General features: G+C 33.9%; 3 protein-coding genes across 3 annotated transcripts; all 3 read right to left on the bottom strand.

The window, feature by feature from the left end:
* Nucleotides 1–485: 485 nt before the first annotated feature.
* On the bottom strand, nucleotides 486–6,531 carry LOC146160983 (targeting protein for Xklp2-like). The gene is made up of 14 exons (XM_083385063.1): nucleotides 6,359–6,531; nucleotides 5,653–6,148; nucleotides 5,439–5,571; nucleotides 4,753–4,784; nucleotides 4,146–4,327; nucleotides 3,700–3,815; nucleotides 3,383–3,554; nucleotides 2,767–2,896; nucleotides 2,440–2,647; nucleotides 2,172–2,279; nucleotides 1,590–1,778; nucleotides 1,058–1,204; nucleotides 704–815; nucleotides 486–499 (listed from the first exon to the last, which is right to left on the bottom strand). Exons 1-14 carry the CDS (start codon nucleotides 6,450–6,452, stop codon nucleotides 486–488), a joined length of 2,133 nt encoding a protein of 710 aa, XP_083241189.1. The 5' UTR covers nucleotides 6,453–6,531.
* A 2,316-nt stretch (nucleotides 6,532–8,847) lies between these two features.
* On the bottom strand, nucleotides 8,848–17,901 carry LOC146160981 (GPI-anchor transamidase component GPAA1-like). The gene is made up of 12 exons (XM_083384135.1): nucleotides 17,829–17,901; nucleotides 14,765–14,938; nucleotides 14,548–14,650; nucleotides 14,230–14,374; nucleotides 13,406–13,575; nucleotides 12,732–12,860; nucleotides 10,657–10,853; nucleotides 10,269–10,422; nucleotides 9,920–10,084; nucleotides 9,609–9,802; nucleotides 9,335–9,490; nucleotides 8,848–9,239 (listed from the first exon to the last, which is right to left on the bottom strand). The coding sequence occupies exons 1-12, from the start codon at nucleotides 17,870–17,872 to the stop codon at nucleotides 8,987–8,989; spliced, it is 1,884 nt and encodes a 627-aa protein (XP_083240261.1). The 5' UTR covers nucleotides 17,873–17,901; the 3' UTR covers nucleotides 8,848–8,986.
* On the bottom strand, nucleotides 14,811–17,775 carry LOC146160982 (huntingtin-interacting protein K-like). The gene is made up of 2 exons (XM_083384136.1): nucleotides 17,654–17,775; nucleotides 14,811–16,029 (listed from the first exon to the last, which is right to left on the bottom strand). Exons 1-2 carry the CDS (start codon nucleotides 17,736–17,738, stop codon nucleotides 15,788–15,790), a joined length of 327 nt encoding a protein of 108 aa, XP_083240262.1. The 5' UTR covers nucleotides 17,739–17,775; the 3' UTR covers nucleotides 14,811–15,787.
* Nucleotides 17,902–18,282: the final 381 nt, after the last annotated feature.

Here is an 18,282-nt window from a genome sequence, read left to right as displayed (position 1 = left end):
GTTTGGTTTTCAGACCACCTACTGTAGGTATATGATTTAAATGACACCCCTATGAGTGATTGGCTGTATATGTATATCCACCATACTTTAGTTAAGTAAGTGGGTGGTATACAGACTGCAGAGTCGGGGCCGGACTAGGGACTAAACTTTTTTCGCATGGAGTGGGACTCGTTTTTTTTAACCGACTCCGCAGTCCTGGTCGGCGTTTTCAGATTTCAAAGTAGTGAAATAGATGCACAGTCGCAGTATAAATTGCCGATTTGGTTTTCACGTGGCTGTTGAGAAGGGGTAAGTCGCAGCACAAACTTTCTATTTTTCGTTACCAATTATTTTTCCCTTTTTGTTAAAGCATATATTTAAATTTGAGTCTGAGAGTCATTTTTATGTGGATTCACCTTCGGAACAACAAAACATAAAGCCATTATGAAACAGAAAAAATGAATGTCAAAAGTTACAATTAAAAAAACGTCTGTATAGTAATAAAATCAAATCATATTAGCTAAAAGCATAAATAGAAAAACGGTGATTACTGATAAATAATCATATTTTCTTGCACAAATGAACACTTTGACTCTGTCATTTGTAATTTGAGAACAACAAGAATTAGAAAACAAGTTACGCGGGGCTGGGTTAGGCGTATGAAGTTTGTTCAAGAAACTGAAACCAAAACACGACAACATAAAGATTTTGCAGCAGTACTCACCGACCACTCTGTGTGGCTTTTTGGGCTCAAAAGGCTTGCTCTTAAGCACCTTAACATCTTTGTTGGCTTTAAACAGAGTCTGTTCTCGAAGCTGCTTTGTCTCATCTTCAATCTAAACAATTGGGCCTTGTTTATCGTCATTTAATTATGTTTACATTTTTGCATGAAAGGTGATTTCCAAAAGCCATTGAAGGCAATTACATTTAAAGTCTTTTTATACAGAACAGTCCATCATCTATCGTTTTTTGGATTAAGTTATTAAAATTCGGTAGCCTAAAAAATACGATAAAGTCACTGTTTTAACGCCAATACAGTCCAGTGAGGTTAAGTTAAGCACAGCAAGCAAATGTTCACCTGTTTGTTCCACTGTTGCACTTTGGTGGCGGCTCGTTCGTCGGCCTCTAAGTGAAACGGTTTGGCTTTTGTTGCCTCCTTTACTTGTTTGGGTGGAAGGGACGGCGTGGCTGGCACCGGCATCGGATTGGCTTTGAAGCGAAATTTCTTGAAAAATAACACCGGGTTGAATTATATGGATTGTTTCGAGATTTTTCATATTCAGCTTTCATTAAAGAAGCGACAAAAAACGCGCGCAAAGGGTAACAAACATCGTATTAGCTAAGTAAAAAAACTTGTTTCTCGGAATTTGGGACTGATTTTATGTTGTCACGTAAAACACAATTGAGTTGCATAAAAGTCATTTTATTCGTGGTATACCTTGACTTGTTATTTTGCTGCCTTTAGCACTTTATGACGCACATTATGTTATTCATTTTTTTTAATTCTAAACCTTAATTTAAAAAAAAATTAAACCTAAATTTCTCATATTTATGAATTCTGAAAAGATGTCAAACATTAAAACGACCCGCCTTGTTACGTCTTTACTTACATTTTGTTGGTCCTCCTTGATTTCGTTAATTTTCTCTTCTTTTTTCTTGAACCTCCTTTGGTCAACTTCGTCGAAAGAGAAAGGCATGGGCTTGGTCTTGTGCGTTTGCTTCTTGTGCGGGTAAAACGGTACACCCGGGTTGATTTTAATTGGTTTAAACAACGTAGGCGCTTGTTCTTTTTTGGTTACCTGAAACGGAGATTATTAAATGTTAACATGTTTTTATGCTATTGTTTGATCGTTGTTAGAGTTACCTTCAGATGGTGTCAACAGCTAGCCGAGAAAAAATAAAAGCGCTGTGCGAGTTCAGCTATCACAAAATGGTTGGGTTACGCAATTTGTGATACATATTTCGGTAACTTTTATATTGAAAATGAAATAATATTTGAATAGCATTTGTACGTTTTTGAACGTAGTCACGAAATTTGCTTTCTATCTATAAATAGTGACTATGAACATAACTATGATATCTAGAAATGGATGTTTAAAGAGGTATCCGAAAACAAAATTACTAGTAGAAAATATGCAGAGTTAAATAGTGTTTTTTTAGGCGTTAATAAAATAAACCCAAACACTTGTTACCTCTTGCTCATGTAGCGACTTCTCCATTCTAGACTTTGCCCTGCCTTTTAAGGCGAACGCGGGACTTTGGGCGATAGTGCAATCGGCGACTTGCCTCTTCTTCAAACCCTAGTTTTAAACAAAAGAAAATTGCATCCAAACTAACAAAATTTATATTCTATGGCGTGCTACTTTTGTCGTAAACATATTAAATCTAGAACAGGGTGTTTTGATGGTCTATACTTATAACACGGTTTTAAGGTAAATCAAATTTTTTAAGCCGTTTTACCGTGACTTTTTCCAATATTTTCGTTGGTACTGGCTGAGCCTTGAAGGGCACTGGTAGGACGGATGGCTCTTCTTTGCTTTTGTCATCCTTGTGAGATTCTGAAAGGTGGAAACCGACGGCGACCGTGGCGGGCTTCTTTTCGACGGATTTTAGTTTCTGTTTGCCACCAAGGACAGACTTGTTGACCGGATTGGCCTTAAAGTTGTACCTGAAAATTGTTTTATCGGCATTACTGAAAGGCAAAACATTACAAAAACATGATTAAACTACCTAAGATGCGTAAAAATCTGGGAATAAATCTATATAAATACACCAAAAAAAAATTACTTCTTCATCTCTTCTATTTCCTGTTCTTCCTTTTCTTTTGCGCTCATCGTGGAGATTGGTCTACTTCTCGGCCTTAGGGAAAAGTTGGGGGTCTTTGGTTCGGTAATCTGTACCGCTTTCATTGGGCCAGCTGAAAATAATTTAGATAGTGTGAGCATGATTTTAACCATGAAAACCATATTTGTTTTTAACGAATGGTTTATCAAAATAGTAAAAACTGTAAGCACAATACTAAAATCTGTTGGCAATTTGCAACAAACGGTTCCAAATACTCGAACACCACCCACACCCAAAAATGTTGTTTAAAAAAAAACAATTTAATACAACTTTCGCCAGCTTTTTAAAAGTTAAGCTTAGTTTTTTGGTTTGTGAGGTCATACGACAAAGAACAGTGCTGGCTGCCACTAATTTAAGACCGTTTTAATTGAGTATTGTGCTATAATTTGTAAGAAAATACAAGACAAGTTAAGGATGATTCTTGAAGCCTCATTTTAAATATTTGTTATTGCAAAATTTGCATTTTATCCACATAGTTGTTACTGGTCAATTTTATTAATATTAGTTTAAATTATATTTTAGTGTTCTCTGATGTCAAACTTTAAATAAAAAAGTTTACCTTTCTTTGGAGAGACCCTTTTCGCATTTTTAAATCTTCTGGGTGTTGCTTCGTGAAATGCTAAAATTGCTTTTGCCATGGGTACAAATGGAGCTGGCTGGGGGTTGCAAGCTTCAATTTTACGTTTTTTCGAGAAATTAAATGGTTGTGGAACAGTTTTCTTTAACTTGACCTGAGAGTATATTTTTATACAGAAATTATAAGTTTCCATTTTAAATAAAATCATTTATTGCTTATAAAAAACTATTGTATCAAACATTTGTTACCAAACTTGTAAATACAAACGTTGATAATTTATGGAACTAAAATGTACTTACAGGTGATGGTTGGTAGCTGCGCAAATCACTCTCAAAATTACCAGACAAAGCTTTTGTGCTTCTTGTGGTCATAGCATGTCCTTTGCCAACTCTTTCATCAGTTTTAAAATGAAACTCTGCAATCACATTAACTTTGGTAATGCTTTAAGGCAAGGAAACAACACTAATGAATAGAAACCGAGTACTCTACAGTTATCTTTTTCCCATTCAAGACAGATAATGCGAATTATAATTATACACTAATAATCATTTTTCATTTCACTTTTGTTTCTAAAAATAGATTAGTGTATAAACCATGTGGTAATAACATGCATAGTAATTTTTGATTGTACAGAATAAAGATCAAATATTTTTTTTTTGCCATAAATTAATTTACAAGTCATCTCAAAATTTAAAAAGCAGGTAAGCTTGTATATGGGTAAAAAATATTACAATTTTAGAATTACCTTCAGTTACAGTCACATGATGTTCTTTTTTAGCAGATGATGGATGGTTTTTTAACTTTTGTAGCTGTAGCTGGTTATCCTTTCTCATTTTCTGTGATTCTTTACGCATCTGCTCTATCTTTGCAAGTTCCATTTCTTCACTTGTCAGACCACGTTTATGCATTTGTTTACTGCCATTTAATCTAAAAAGGTAAATAAAAAAGGTTTTCAAACTAGAAGAAATAAAAATGTTGAAAAAAATAGCGTGATCAATACCTATAATTAAATAATTAAATTATATAAGGTATTGATCGTGCTAATTAAATAATTAAATTATATAACTCTTATTTTGCATATTAACTTTGCATTATGCTAAACATAGTAAACTAAACACTGTGTTAAATCAGACAGGCATGAAAAGGACAAATAAATGATTTTTTTTGTTTTTGTCAAAGCTATATAATATTTTTACTCTAAAATATTTGTCAAATTATTAACCAAAATGTACCGATAACAATATTTTGGTACGAGCATATTAGCCAATATTATCAGTAAACAGATTTAAAGCAACTGGTATCAAAAAATATATATAAAATAAATAACATAAAAACAACAAATTTTAACTTACTGCAAAAGTCTTGGTACATCTGCTGATTGGCCCTAAAATATATATATTTTTTTATTTAGAGTTAATATAATTTTAGTCCCAAATTATATTAACAAATATGTAAATTTTCTATTTAAATATAACGATTTCAATCTGTAATACACAGTATTCTGTGCATGCATTGTGTTAAATACTTCTGGATCAAACCCTTCCACAGTGTAAACAGCATACATTTGAAACTCATGGTGCAAAATGTTCATAAGTTATCAACCTCATCAAGCACAAGTTGCACAACGGCAATTGTATACCAAGTTTGAAATTAGAGATTGACCGATATAACTTAATTTTGGACCGATACTGATACCAATTTTTTTACAATTTTGTCAACCAATACCCAATTTTGTCAACCAATACCCGATACAAATTTTATTATATACCTAAAAAATGTTCAAAAATTACATACCTTTATTAGTTTTTAAACTATCACTATTTGATGCAAAAAGCGAATATTTTTAGATCAAAAAAGGGTAAGTTGTTTATTGTACAGGTAAAATTAGATCATATTTTCATACCAAAATATTGGCCTACATTTACTGATACCGATATATCGGTAAAAGTAAAAGCCAAATATTGGCCGATATTATCGAACTATCTCTATTTAAAATCCTAAAAACTTTGCTACTCTAGCAATTCAGTTTATTGCTTACCCGTGTATGTTTGGGAATTGGCTTTGTAGTGTTGGATTTCGCCTTTTTCACAGGTGGCCCGTCTGGAAGTTCCTTTTTAACATTGCGAAGACTTTTTCTGATTGGTTTCTTGACAGCTTTTTTTGCAGGTGCACTAAACATTATAGAATTACAAAAATGGTAGCTTAAGTTAACTTTCATGTTTAAAAAAAATTATTTTTAAATCACTACATACCTCTTTGGTTGGTTTTCCTTTCCTTGTCTTCCAGCAAAAACTGGCTTTCCTGAGTTCCACGACGCAATTCGGCTTGGAGTCATAATGTTTGACAATGATTTAGTCATAGGTTTTGGTACTTCTGCTGGGGTTTTGTTTGATTTGGCAATCGAAGCAACCTTATCTTCAGTCTGTTGAATATTTGAAGATTCATGCTCACCACCATCATCAGTGACTTGGTTTATTGAATAAATTCCACTTTCATTAATTGTTTCTTGTGCAATAGTGGTGTTATCAATGCTTGTTTGTTGATGCAATACAGAAGATGTGGTGTTGTCAAATGACTCTATTTGAGGTTTGGCTATATTTGCAACTGACATCTTTTTCTCTTTATCTGTCCAGGTCAAACGCTTCTCAGAGGAAGAATCTGCTGGTGAAGCATCAAAATTTTGGTGATGAAACTCATCAGAGATATTTCCGATAACAAAAGAATTGCTATCATCTTCGTGGTTGCGTTCTGCAAAGCAAACATATTCATATATCTAAATATTTTATATAGTACAACAAAAAATATGTTGTGATAAGTATACTTATGAAGGTATTGGTGAATCTATGACATTAAGAAAACGCATTGGCCATAATATAGTCAATTACATGCAATTATGACAATATTTGGCAGTCATGTGGTATAAACAAATACATAATAAAGTAATAGTTAAAATTGTACCAAAATAACCATCCTCCACATCAGATTGTTCATGTTCATTTTCGCCGAAGTTGACAAACTTTTTAGCATCAAACTCCCACATGGATTCTGCCATCGCCTTGTTTGATTTAGTCCTTTTACCTTGAGTTGGCTGATGTCCAATATTATTAAACAACAAATAGTAATCACTCTAATGATGCTGCCTACAAAATATAATAACAGGTGTCTAAAATAAAAATTACAACAGCACAATTTCAAGCTGTGCAATCATCTTCCCCACGCAATATATAAAGTTACCAATCTGGTATCAATTATTGTACTTCAAAAAATTATTTGTCTTTATATTTTGGCATATAAATATTTTGTGGCTGAAAACTATTAACTACCACAGATGGTTATGCCTATAATTATGCATACTCGAATGGAGAGACAAGTTCGGATTAAGACCTGTTGCTGTGGCGTCTGCATTCTGTGGCATGTGCACAGAGCACTTCTTGGGGGAAACCAATTACTTGGCGGTAAGCTTCGCCTAACTATTAATTGTCAATCAAAAGTGGTTGGACGAGAAAAAGGCTAACATGTAATGTCAGGTGTAGAATTTGCAATTTCCCTAAATGTTCTTTGGAATGTTAACCTTCTGGTAGAAATTAACAAAAATAACGGTTTACAAATACTGCATACCACAACGCACATTGTTTGGGTTAGGGCGAGTGTTATTGTTATTAATAAACATAATAGCACTTGACTCACCCAAACGCTAACCCGCACCCTAACCAAATCAATGTGCGGTATGGTATGCAGTAGTTTTTGAGATATTCTTGATTCGTTATTCTAGATTTACAATCTAAATTCTACAATACCCTGGGATTCTACTTTAAACATCCCTACACCAGCACGGCTGAATTTTTAACATAAGTTATTTATGCATATAAAATAGTATTAACAGCGCTTTTTCCTTGAGCACGAAAGATAAATGCTCCCAGGGTCGGTACGTTGATTTAAATCGAATATAGTTGCGCAAAGCAACGAAATGCAACTTCGACTTTTTATAATTGGGCCGTAGATCAAACTCCTCGCAGTTTAAACAAAGCACGTAAAAAAATCGTCCATACTCTGACAACCGAAAGCAAGTAACACTCAAACGACCCATCCCTCCACTACAGCTGGTAATGCAAATACAAATCGACTCTTCTTAAACTTCCCGCTTTTCATAGCGAAAGTTCAACTTCTGACACAAGTGGCGCTATAATTATATAATTGTTGGGGAACAGCTTTCACTTCGACGATTATATAAAGCAAACCAGCATTTAAATTAATTTATATTACTATATTTGCAATCCAGGCCAATTTAAAAAATCGACGTGCAAACGATTGTTTAAATACACTGACTACCGTTTATGATTTTTTCTATGTGTCAAAACAAGTTTTTATCATGCCGGACTGTGCTAAACCCATTTCAGCTAAAAGATAAACAAATGAACGTTACATTCAATAGAAAGTCCGTATCTCCTTTGAATGTGTCAACATTTGTCGCTCAGCTAAGTACTTACGAAAGACAATGATAAGGAGCGTCGACAAGATCTTTCGCATTTCTAAACAGGAAAAAACACTGACATTATCGTAACAATGGCGATAAGTACCAACAGAGAACCCCCCCCCAACTATCACTACCCACTACGTTGACACGCGACCAGTGTCCACTAACGTGTAAGCAGCACCCGAACCGAGCGTTATCGGCGTTTCGCGATTCATTCTACTTCATTCGGCCTTTATACTCGCAGCTTAAATCACCGTGTTACGTTATCGCATGTAGGCCTGCTGAGATTTGTGGATATATACTCAACGAGCAATACCAATGCGTAAAGTGACTCTGTCTAGAGTTTAAGAAGTTAAGGACAGGTATTTTAGCAGACTGCTCCTTGGAGTGAGGTGTTTTCAGTAACGTGTAAGAAACTTAGGGAGTCGTCGGCTCTCGCCTTTAGAGCCAGCGCCTCCTTACATAAAGCAACTACTATAACTTCTAATCGCTAAACTATATAACGTTACTTCGAAATTACGGGCTTGATTTACTATCGAACAGGGCTTATTAAACCTTCATGTAAGTAGGCGTCAACTTTATACCGCAAATGTCATTTAACTAATTTCGCTAAGTAATTATTTTACAAGAACTTTAAACTTTTCATTTTTATCGTGTTGATACATTTTTCAAACCTATAGTGGTCAATTTTACTTGCACACTACTGTACTTCAACAGGTGCAAAAAGCACAAATGAGAAATGTTCTTTTTTTATCAGTGTCATGTGTGAAACGCGCGAAAACGCTATTAAGCGCGAAAACGCTATTAAGTTATAAGCCCTGGAAAACCAGGGGCGGACAAGAGAGCGTAGTGCCATTTTATTCAGAGTATCACTGCTGATATACTATGATAATAACTGATTACTTAAAAAAAAACTATTTGCTTCGTAAATTTCTTTAAATCCACAAACAGAGTAGTTAAGTTCGCCTTTTAAAATTTTTAATCGTGCATAAAAATGATCACACAAAAAAGCTTCCACAGAAAGGTGCCCACATGGACGGGTATAGACAATCGTTTCAAGAATCTGCTTGTGTCAGATTCGGTAAAGTATTGTTATAAACGTCTCTGGTTTACTAGTTGTCTGATTGTTTAGGTGCATTTGCAACAGACCACAGTTGAAGCCAAAGTGGATACAAAAGCAGAGAGCCGAAACCGAACAGCCAGCCTTGCTGCGATTGAAATCGGTCATAGATGTCGACGTAAAATGCCTCAAAATTTGCAAAACACATGGCTAGGTTGTTGTCGCTACAGCTGTACAAACAAGTATACACGACGATGCTTATCGGGCAAATAAGCAGACTGAGCAACTTCTGAATGAACCTGTATCTAAAAACAATACGGTTTCTTGTTAAATTAATGATTTCTTGCTAACTTTTACAAACAACGTCACTTTTTTCAGGTAGGTCACATCTAAACATTACCTAAATAAGCCAGGTTCAAGTAAAACCGAAACCAAGGAAAAACAAACGGAGAAAAACAATCCTAGCGTGAAGTTTATAATCGACACAGTACCAAAGACGATTGCCATATGGAGCAGTGTAACTACGTACAGTATCCTGGATGCTTTAAAAGTCAACCTGCGAAGAACAAATCGATTATACGTATATTAAGAAAATGCACAATAAAAAGTAAAACAAGAGCTTGATGCTACCCTACTAATACATTCTTTTGCGTTTTTGCTGTTATTTTTTTTACCTATAAGCAGGCAGAAATATTATTCCCGACACTTGAACAGTGATGAAGAGGAGTACCAGACTGAGCGACTCGGGGCAATTAAACATTTGCGACCAGGTTTCAACAAACATTGGCGAGTAGAAAACTGCGACTCCGATCAAGTGACACAAAAGCATATTAAATAAAACTTGAGCCATCAACGACAGACCTGGATCCTAAACAAGGGAAAAAACAGGCTAAAAAGTTTTCTTTAGCATATCGCAAAATCCCACAAAAAGTAGTTTAGGCGTGGAATGAACCCACAAGCAGATTTGCAAGCTCAGTATACATACAGTTTCCTTTTCCAATTGTCCTGCCAAGGGTGAGCCCATATCTTCAAGTAAGTCATCAATAGTTTTAGTGTCCCCCTCTCCTTTTTCATTATTCAATTTTGTTTCTAGTTTACTTTCCTCATCAGACTTTTGCTTCAAGGTATCCTCCCAAATAATGCAAAGAGCGTAACGCAATAGATGTTAAGAAAAAACACTTTATTAGGTAAATATTTATAAATATAACACTAATTATTTTGGGATTTATACTTCTTTAGAAGAGGGTAATTATAGTTTACATAACTGCAAGTTGTAGTTTAAAACTTTTAGCTATCAAAAAAACAATTCGTACTCATAAATTTAACAAGGATATTTTTAATACGGTGGCAGCGAGAACCATTCCAAGTGCTGGCATATACATTCCAATTGATATGTAGTTGTCCGTCGAAGGAAGTATGTAAAAAAAGAATGACTGGTGGAACCTCTCAAGCAGATTATTGAGACTTCGACACATTCCTTCAATGACTCTAAATCATAACGATAGTTGTATAAAATAACAGTACATAGTGCCTGTAATTTAATCTCCGTTGAATTTCCCAGAAACTATTTAGCAAAACAACTCTCTGCAAACTATCGTTCCATACGATTAGCTTTGTATTGTGCAAAAAGGGAAACAAGGCATAATTACAACAGGAAGGAACATTTTGAAAAATAAGAGCTTAACAATAACTTTTTGCCCGTGTAACGATGTTGACACATACTTTGTAATTCTAGTGTAGCCAGCGTTGCCCCACTGCGGGTTGAATTCTGTCTTTATAGTCAACGCCTCAATACCATGCCGCAAAAATTCTCCATGGTTTCCGCTAGCTTTTCCTGTTACAAGATGCTTCATCATTTCAAAGGTTGTCTCCAGGTAGGTTTGAAAACCCTCATATGACTTTGAATTGCGTGGAACAAACTGCAATCAAATAACATCTGTTTGAATATAAGTCAATCAGTGCTGATAAGAAGACAAACATAAAAATAGTAAACATCTGGACTAGGGCTGAACAATTAATATTTTTTTACAACGGGCTGTATGACAAAGATAAAATATTGTGGATGGCCGGACGAAAATAGTGTCGAATACTCTTGTGCAAATGTGAAAAAAAATCGGGTTCATTACTTTAAACAAAGGCCTCGCGCACATAGCTAAAGAAAAGTTCAGTTACCTCAGCAAACTTTTAATTAGGAAACTGAGGTTTTGAGCACGCATAAATGAATCTCGCATTTCTTGAAATAACAGCATTTATCCATACAATTTTGACAAAACAACAATGCGGATGTCTACACAAAAAACACATCAAAAAGTTGGCGCGAAGAACAAAAATAAATTCAGCTCATATATTTAAGTTAATTCTATAGCTGAAAATACCAATGAACGCATTGCAAACACAGATTCTCGCAACACACTTAAAATAACCTGAACTAAATTTGGTCGAAAATACTTGAATATAGTTGTTTCTTGACGTTATAGTATATTGTATCAGGAATCCATGTGTTATTCTCTTAAATGTGTTATTCAAATTAAGACGTAATACACTCGCTTGACCAGGTTGTCGAACTTTTGTTTCAAAGACTACTTTTCGTTTTAAAGACAATGGCATTTGTCTCAAATAAATACCTCGAAATGAGGTAAAAGTATCTGCATTTACGAAAGAAAAATAGATAAAACATATAGTATCGGGCATGTATGAATCAACCCCTTGTAAGACAAGGTAACAGAGTCTATAATGTCGTTCCTACATACGTTCCGTACTAACGTTCTTAGTACACATTTTTTTTTAAATATGCTGAAAAGCATCGCAGATTCGTCGTTAAATACCATAAAGTACAAGAAAAAAGTTTTATAAAACATAAGCCAGGGGTCAGAATAAATTGCTTGGCACGCCTGACCTGGCCGCACAGGTCTGATCTTAATTTATTTGTTAAAGATTATATATTTTACCTAAAAGCTTAATATATATATTAGGGTTGTTCAAAAAACAATTTTTTGTCAAATTTCAGTGGGGACCCCTGGAATTGTTAGGTTGCGTCTAAAAACCCCACAAACCAAATCTGAGCACGTTTGGTTCTGTATTGACCGTGCTACGTCAATTTGAAATTCAGATTTAGGCTAAAATTTTTGAAAAAAATAAATTGTCCTCCCCCTAAAAAAATTTTGTTTTCTTCTTTTTTTGCATTGCTTTGCAATTGACTAGCAATAAATAAACCTGTTTTGCAGTGAAAAAGTGAGTAGTCATGGTACAAATGCCACATTTCAACAACATTTGTTAGGCTGTTTTATATGAAAAATGGCTAAAAACTTTAAAATAAAGTAGATGCAGCACACATGACATCAAATTAATAAAATAGTGCATTTAGTTTTCTAAAAATTATATCAATTACTTATCTAAAGTTCCAAAAAATGTGCTAAAAAGCCATTTTTCGTACAAAACAACCTAACAAATGTTTTTGAAATGTGACATTTGTACCATGACTACTCACTTTTTTACTGCAAAACAGATTTATTATTCAATTGCAAAGCAATGTAAAAAAAAAAATAAAAAAAAAATTTCAGGGGGAGGATAATTTATTTTTTCAAAAATTTTAGCCCAAATCTGAATTTTCAAATTGGCGTAGCACGGTCAATACTGAACCAAACATGCTCAGATTTGGTTTGTGGGGTTTTTAGAGGCAACCTAACAATTCCAGGGGGTCCCCACTAAAATTTGACAAAAAAAAGTTTCTTTGAACAATCCTAATATATATATTTAAAGGAATATAGATAAAAATATACCAAAAAAATAGTATATACCTGGTCATTAACGGCCACGGCCATTCTTTCTAATTTGACAAGTCTCACCATCACATTAAATAGATCAAGATTTGGTAGTTGCCCATTATAACCTTCAACCAACAAGTTGATGTAACTTACAGCATCCTCCTAAACACAAATACAACAATAATGCAATATTAAAGAACACCGTTTTCAAAAAACTTAAGAAAAGATAAAACTTGTAGTTTAGTTTCTTTTGTACGATACAATGTTTAAATTACATAATTTAACCACTTGTTTGTTGTGGACAAAAAATCGAAATTTGAGAACTATTTTTCTGCAAAGGGCTGAAATTGAAGATTTACCTTGATGTAACTTTGTCAAACATTAATCGCATTAATCTAGTGAAGCAAAAAGTTGGTTGGGTATAGAGACCTCAAGTGTTAAATTTTACTTTATAAATAATTATTGGATTGTGGATCTTACAGTACATAACATAGTGTTATGACTAATGCGATTACTTCATGACCTACAAAGGAGAAATTTTAACACATTACAAATGTCTTGGCGTCATTAATTACTTGTTACTTTAAGCTTTTTTGGTGTTTTGTCGACTGATAGAATGCAAAGCTAACTTCAGTTTGTATTAATAATTATTTTTATATATTTCCTTCATTTACAATACAAAAAAATAATTAATAAAGTAGTTAAACCTCCATAACAAGCGAGAAAGCAGATTGGATAGATCCAGCCCTTGCTGGAAGCTGATTGGCTACAACGCCTGGAGTAGTAATGCCATGGTAAGCATTGAGCCAAGCTCTTGTTCCAAACACACCATGCTCAGAAAACAGAAAAATGATATCTTTTGCCCAGTAGAATTGCTCTAAATAAATAATATATTTAGAAAACTAGGTAAAACATGAATAAACATACAATAGACTAATGGTAGTTAACCCTTTTTGTACCATGCCATGTAAAAATACTTTGGTGAAATAATTTTTATCATCTAAATTTAATAGGGCTGTGTTACTTTCGATAATAACATCATGTGTATTTTTAATAGATAGAAAACATGTCTGTAAAACAGGATAAAAAAGAACTAGAAAAAAATTGTTTGTTTTTTTTACCAAAAAAATTGCAGTAACATTCTTAAAGTGTGCAAAAAATATAGCTTGGCCATGATGTGTTGGTCCAAGCCCTGTCGATAATTTCCAATTGTACCGATTTGTTCTAACTAAACTTAACCTAAAGCGATCGTAAACAAAAGTATAAATAAAATGGCCTCAAACCAAGACATTATAAAAATGAGTACAGCACTATGCATAGAATGGATTAAAATCAATATATAAATCATGTAGAAAAGTTTGCCCCTTACTTAAAATTGGCGGCCCCCTAGGTGGTAGAGTTTGGCCCCAGCAACTTTTATCATTTTTTCAAGTATATCTGTATGCATATACACAGTCCACAACTCCACATGGTATTTTCATTACCAATTACAAATAAAATAAGTCTTTAAGATCTTTAACCGTAAAGTTACTTCTCATATGCTTAGCCAATGAAATCACAATCCCTGTGGCGAAGTTGAACTTGTCAGTTGAAAGAGGAATGTTAATCACCAGGCATTCTGTGCTTGCAGCCCTTGCTGCCCGAACAATTCCATAAACATTAGTCCCATTTTTTACCTTAAAAATCATAATTAAAAAAACAGTAATATACCTAATATATTCACTAGACATATGAAAAGTAGTCCTATTATGTGTTAATTGCGATAAATTATATGCTTATTGCAATAAGGTTTCGGACACAATATTTATTGGAAATTGTATAAGCATGTTTTAGGTGTTTACTCACTGACCTGAATACCATCATTGACTAATCTATCATGAAAAGAAAACTTTTGAGAAAAAACTTCCAGTCCTGAATTGAGCATTATTCTTTCCAGTTCATCCCAAATTTTACTAAAAAAACATAGTGTTTGTTTTCTCAAGATTGCTAGCTACACAATAAACCATATTATTATGCACACATAGTTCTCCTGACATGATACAAGACATACATATTTTTACATAAACCTGTTAGCATCAACAGCATCCAGATTTATGCTTGTGATTTCACTTTCAGATGGATGAAAATCTGATGCAACAAGGCCAGGAAGAAGGGCATTTTCCGAAAAATAACAGTTCTCGCTAATGTCAGTGTGACTTTGTAGAATAAACCATGTCAAGCCTCCAAAGTACAGAAGAAAACTGTAGAAAAAAATCAATGCATTACTATGTTACCAGAAACTACACTTTTAGAATTTAGGTTCCAGGTGTTTTTTTATCTAGTTCAACACTTTTTTCAAGTGAGGAGTCTTTTTAGAAATGAAAAAAAGGTGAAATCATACACTTGCTGACTAAGAATTTCTTGCAAATTAAAAAAAAGAATCGGTATCACACTATATAGTTTATATTCAACGTCTAAATTCCTTTGTAAGATGATTAATAAAGCATAGTTTCAATTAGCTTTTGTATTTTTAGCAAAGATTTTTTTATTAGCCTAGGAAGGATTAGTTTCAATAAGGATTGTTGTGGATTTAGCTTATCATATAAGGTAGAAGTAGAACTGACTGCACTGAATCAGAAGACAAACAGCAATCCAGTCTAAGAGTGATTAACTTTTTCCTTGACAATACAACTGTTTTAAATTATGAAAATCTAAAATACAAAGCACCATTGTATATTATAGCTTTTTGTTATATTGGTAGAAAAATCCATGATGCAACAACAAGGCTTGAATGGCAAACTAATTAAGGTTTACTCAGATTAGGCAGTTATCACTTAAAATTACATCGTATTTTGAAAACGTACAGTAAAAAATTTATAAATGTCAATATGAATATATCTAAATAACGATTTTAACACAATATAACTTTTTTTAAATCTTTAAATAATGCTTCGTTAGCATTCTGGCAGTAATAACCCAAGTAAAAGTGGAAATTTGAAAACAAGATAAAATAACACAATTGAAAATTGCTATTGTTTAGTTTAAACCAGGGTTCAGCAGTCAACCACATAATATACCAGGGTAAAAGGTGGTATAAATAGCATGTTCATTTATGAATTAACCAAAGTTGTTAGTGCTTGCACAACGTTTCCTTTGCTCTCCCTTAGAACCCTTTCAGCTTTGAATTTTGGTATTTCCATTTCATTCATAATAAGTTCAACATCTTCTTTTGAAATATTTACTTTCGATAGCTCTTTCTCTTTCTCTGCTTTCTTTGCATTTACTGTCTGCCCAAGGTTGGCCAATACATTTCCAACATCTGAGACATTAAGTTCTTTTTCTTCTGCATAATCTAAAAAAAAGTGTATATACCAAAAATTAATGGTTTATAGTTTTTAAGCTTAATAACAACAAATTTTGTGGACCGATGGACCTTCAAAAATCAACCCAAAATGTAATTACTACATAAGTTTGCAACTTAAAACCAAACAATGGAAACTTCAATTTTATGAGCAATTTCTGCTGTCTCTTTGATATCATATGTGTTATAAGTGGTTCTATTAAAGTTTTTCACATACAATACGTCGTAACGTTTAGGGCTTAAACAAGTTGTAGCCTACTTTTAAACAGTTGGGCACAGAACTTGCAGCATTGTGATCTATGTTACGTCACAATGCTGCAAATTACGGAGTTGGCGGAGTTCTAAACTTAATGGAAAAGCTTTCAACATCTTGCATTTTTCAATTGAGATATAAATTGTAATATACTTGGCGGACTGGCAGGATAGTTGACGCAGACTGGCACCGGTCTGTTGACGGGCGTTTGAAAACCACTGCTTTGATGGACCAGTTGTTTTTATGACTATACCCAACTTTTAGCAAAAATTTTTAGCTGAGCAGCCTAGTTGAGATTATGCAAGCGCCGCTCACCAATATGAGGTGAGAGTGCGCTCAGTAAAAAAAAAATGATGATGTCATCATATAAGCTGGAGTAATTTTTTGGATCTGTGATAAATTATGTGAATTACTGAAGACAACACACATTTGTGCAACTGTATAAAATTAATTAAATGAGTGCATTAAACATGGTAAATGTATGCAAACAATTAGGTACAATGGAAACTAGCATACATTGTGTGGACAACTGGGCAAGTGTTATGTTGTCTACATTGATGACTGTATTGGCAAACACCCTCCTGACTAGGGTTCCTCTTCGGGAATGTTTCGATGGGAAATTCCCGGGATTTTTGCAAAAAATATCAACCTTGGAGAGCGTCACCTTAGATAATATCAGCGTAGAAAATTATATTTATTTAAATAAACAGGGCTGTTTATCTGGTTTCAGAAAAATGTCCTATTGTTGTTACATGAATATTTTTTTCTTTTATGAAGCATAAGAACGACAATTAAGAAATATGAGTTTCACAAAGTGTACAACAGTGTTTCTTAAATCTTAACCTAAAAGTCCCGACCCCAAAAAGATGGGTTGCCAATCGAATAGGTTGGGTCGCAGACAGCGGTAATTTACATTGTTAGATTTATTAAAATTAGTTTCCAGTAGATTTCTTTAAAATTTTAGGTTATCATGAGAGGAAGTGATGAATAATGTTCATATCAATTCAAATTTCATTAAGTTATGTTATTGTTTTATTTGTGTTTTGTTAACTCTTCTAAAATGGTTCGGTTTTTAGATCGCCTTAGCTTCACTGATGTACTTACAAATATAGGTCGCTGCCAAAAAAAGGTTGAGAAGCTTTGGTGTACAACTACATGCTTGGGCAAATCCTACCACAGTTATTAAATTAACGCACAATATTTGGGTTAGGGTGGGCTAAGTATTATTATATTTATTATTGTTTAATAATATTGCATAACCCATCCTAACCCAAACGCTAACCCCCGCACCCTAACCCAAATATTGTGCGTTGTGGTAGGATTCTAAACCACCGCCAAATATAATTAAACAAAACAAATTACCTGTAACGCGCTCTAAATCAGCGGCACTTTCGGTTTCATGTTTCTTCTGCTTGTCCTGTTGCTGCAACTGGCTTTCTTCGTCCATTACAGCACTTACCTATTGCGCTTACCAAACAATCACTAGCAAACAAACAATAATACCAGAGTTACTAACAGTTTTTTTTTTATCACTTACCAAATCTTATTGACGTGAAGCAAGATTTTTTGCAAACTGGTCATCTTAATACACGTGTTGCTGCTACATACAATGGTCTTCCAAAGAATGATATGTCGGTTTACCGTAAAAAGTATTTTAGAAAACTTAAAACTAATCCGTTTAGTGCAGTCATGCAAAACGAATTAATGTAACGAAAATCATCGCGATAGAAAAATAGAACTCCGCGTCTGCGATGCGTTTGGTGTTTTCTTTTTTGAACATATTAGTTACAATCAGCAGTAACTTGTTATTTGTTTATCACAAATCCTAAAACTAACAATACTCAGTGAGTATTACTCACTCAACACTCGTTTAAAAGGATACACCGGGTGCATTCGTTTTTCCCAAAATAAGTTGGCCTAATCGGGACTTCTTTTTATTTGTAAAGACTAATATTACAAAAAAACTGTTTAACGATTTAGTTATTGTCAGA

The sequence above is a fragment of the Ascidiella aspersa genome, chromosome 3 (genome assembly GCF_963924565.1).
Source record: "Ascidiella aspersa chromosome 3, kaAscAspe10.2, whole genome shotgun sequence".
Taxonomy (NCBI): Eukaryota; Metazoa; Chordata; class Ascidiacea; order Phlebobranchia; family Ascidiidae; genus Ascidiella; species Ascidiella aspersa.
The sequence above is the reverse complement of the archived record's forward strand: the minus strand, read 5'-3'. Positions and strand labels throughout refer to the sequence as shown.

Bases quoted from the DNA above. Each gene is read 5' to 3' on its own strand.
- LOC146160983 (XM_083385063.1), bottom strand. From the start codon at position 6,452: ATGGCAGAATCCATGTGGGAGTTTGATGCTAAAAAGTTTGTCAACTTC. The intron at 4,328-4,752 runs GTAAGTTAAAAT...TTACCTTTTTAG, and splicing joins GATGTACCAAGACTTTTGCA to ATTAAATGGCAGTAAACAAA. The intron at 2,280-2,439 runs GTAAAACGGCTT...GTTTAAAACTAG, and splicing joins AAATATTGGAAAAAGTCACG to GGTTTGAAGAAGAGGCAAGT.
- LOC146160982 (XM_083384136.1), bottom strand. From the start codon at position 17,738: ATGGACGAAGAAAGCCAGTTGCAGCAACAGGACAAGCAGAAGAAACAT. The intron at 16,030-17,653 runs GTAATTTGTTTT...ACTTTTTTTTAG, and splicing joins TGATTTAGAGCGCGTTACAG to ATTATGCAGAAGAAAAAGAA.
- LOC146160981 (XM_083384135.1), bottom strand. From the start codon at position 17,872: ATGACCAGTTTGCAAAAAATCTTGCTTCACGTCAATAAGATTTG. The intron at 10,423-10,656 runs GTATGTGTCAAC...GTTATGATTTAG, and splicing joins GGCTACACTAGAATTACAAA to AGTCATTGAAGGAATGTGTC. The intron at 10,085-10,268 runs ATATCCTTGTTA...CTATTGCGTTAC, and splicing joins TCGCTGCCACCGTATTAAAA to GCTCTTTGCATTATTTGGGA.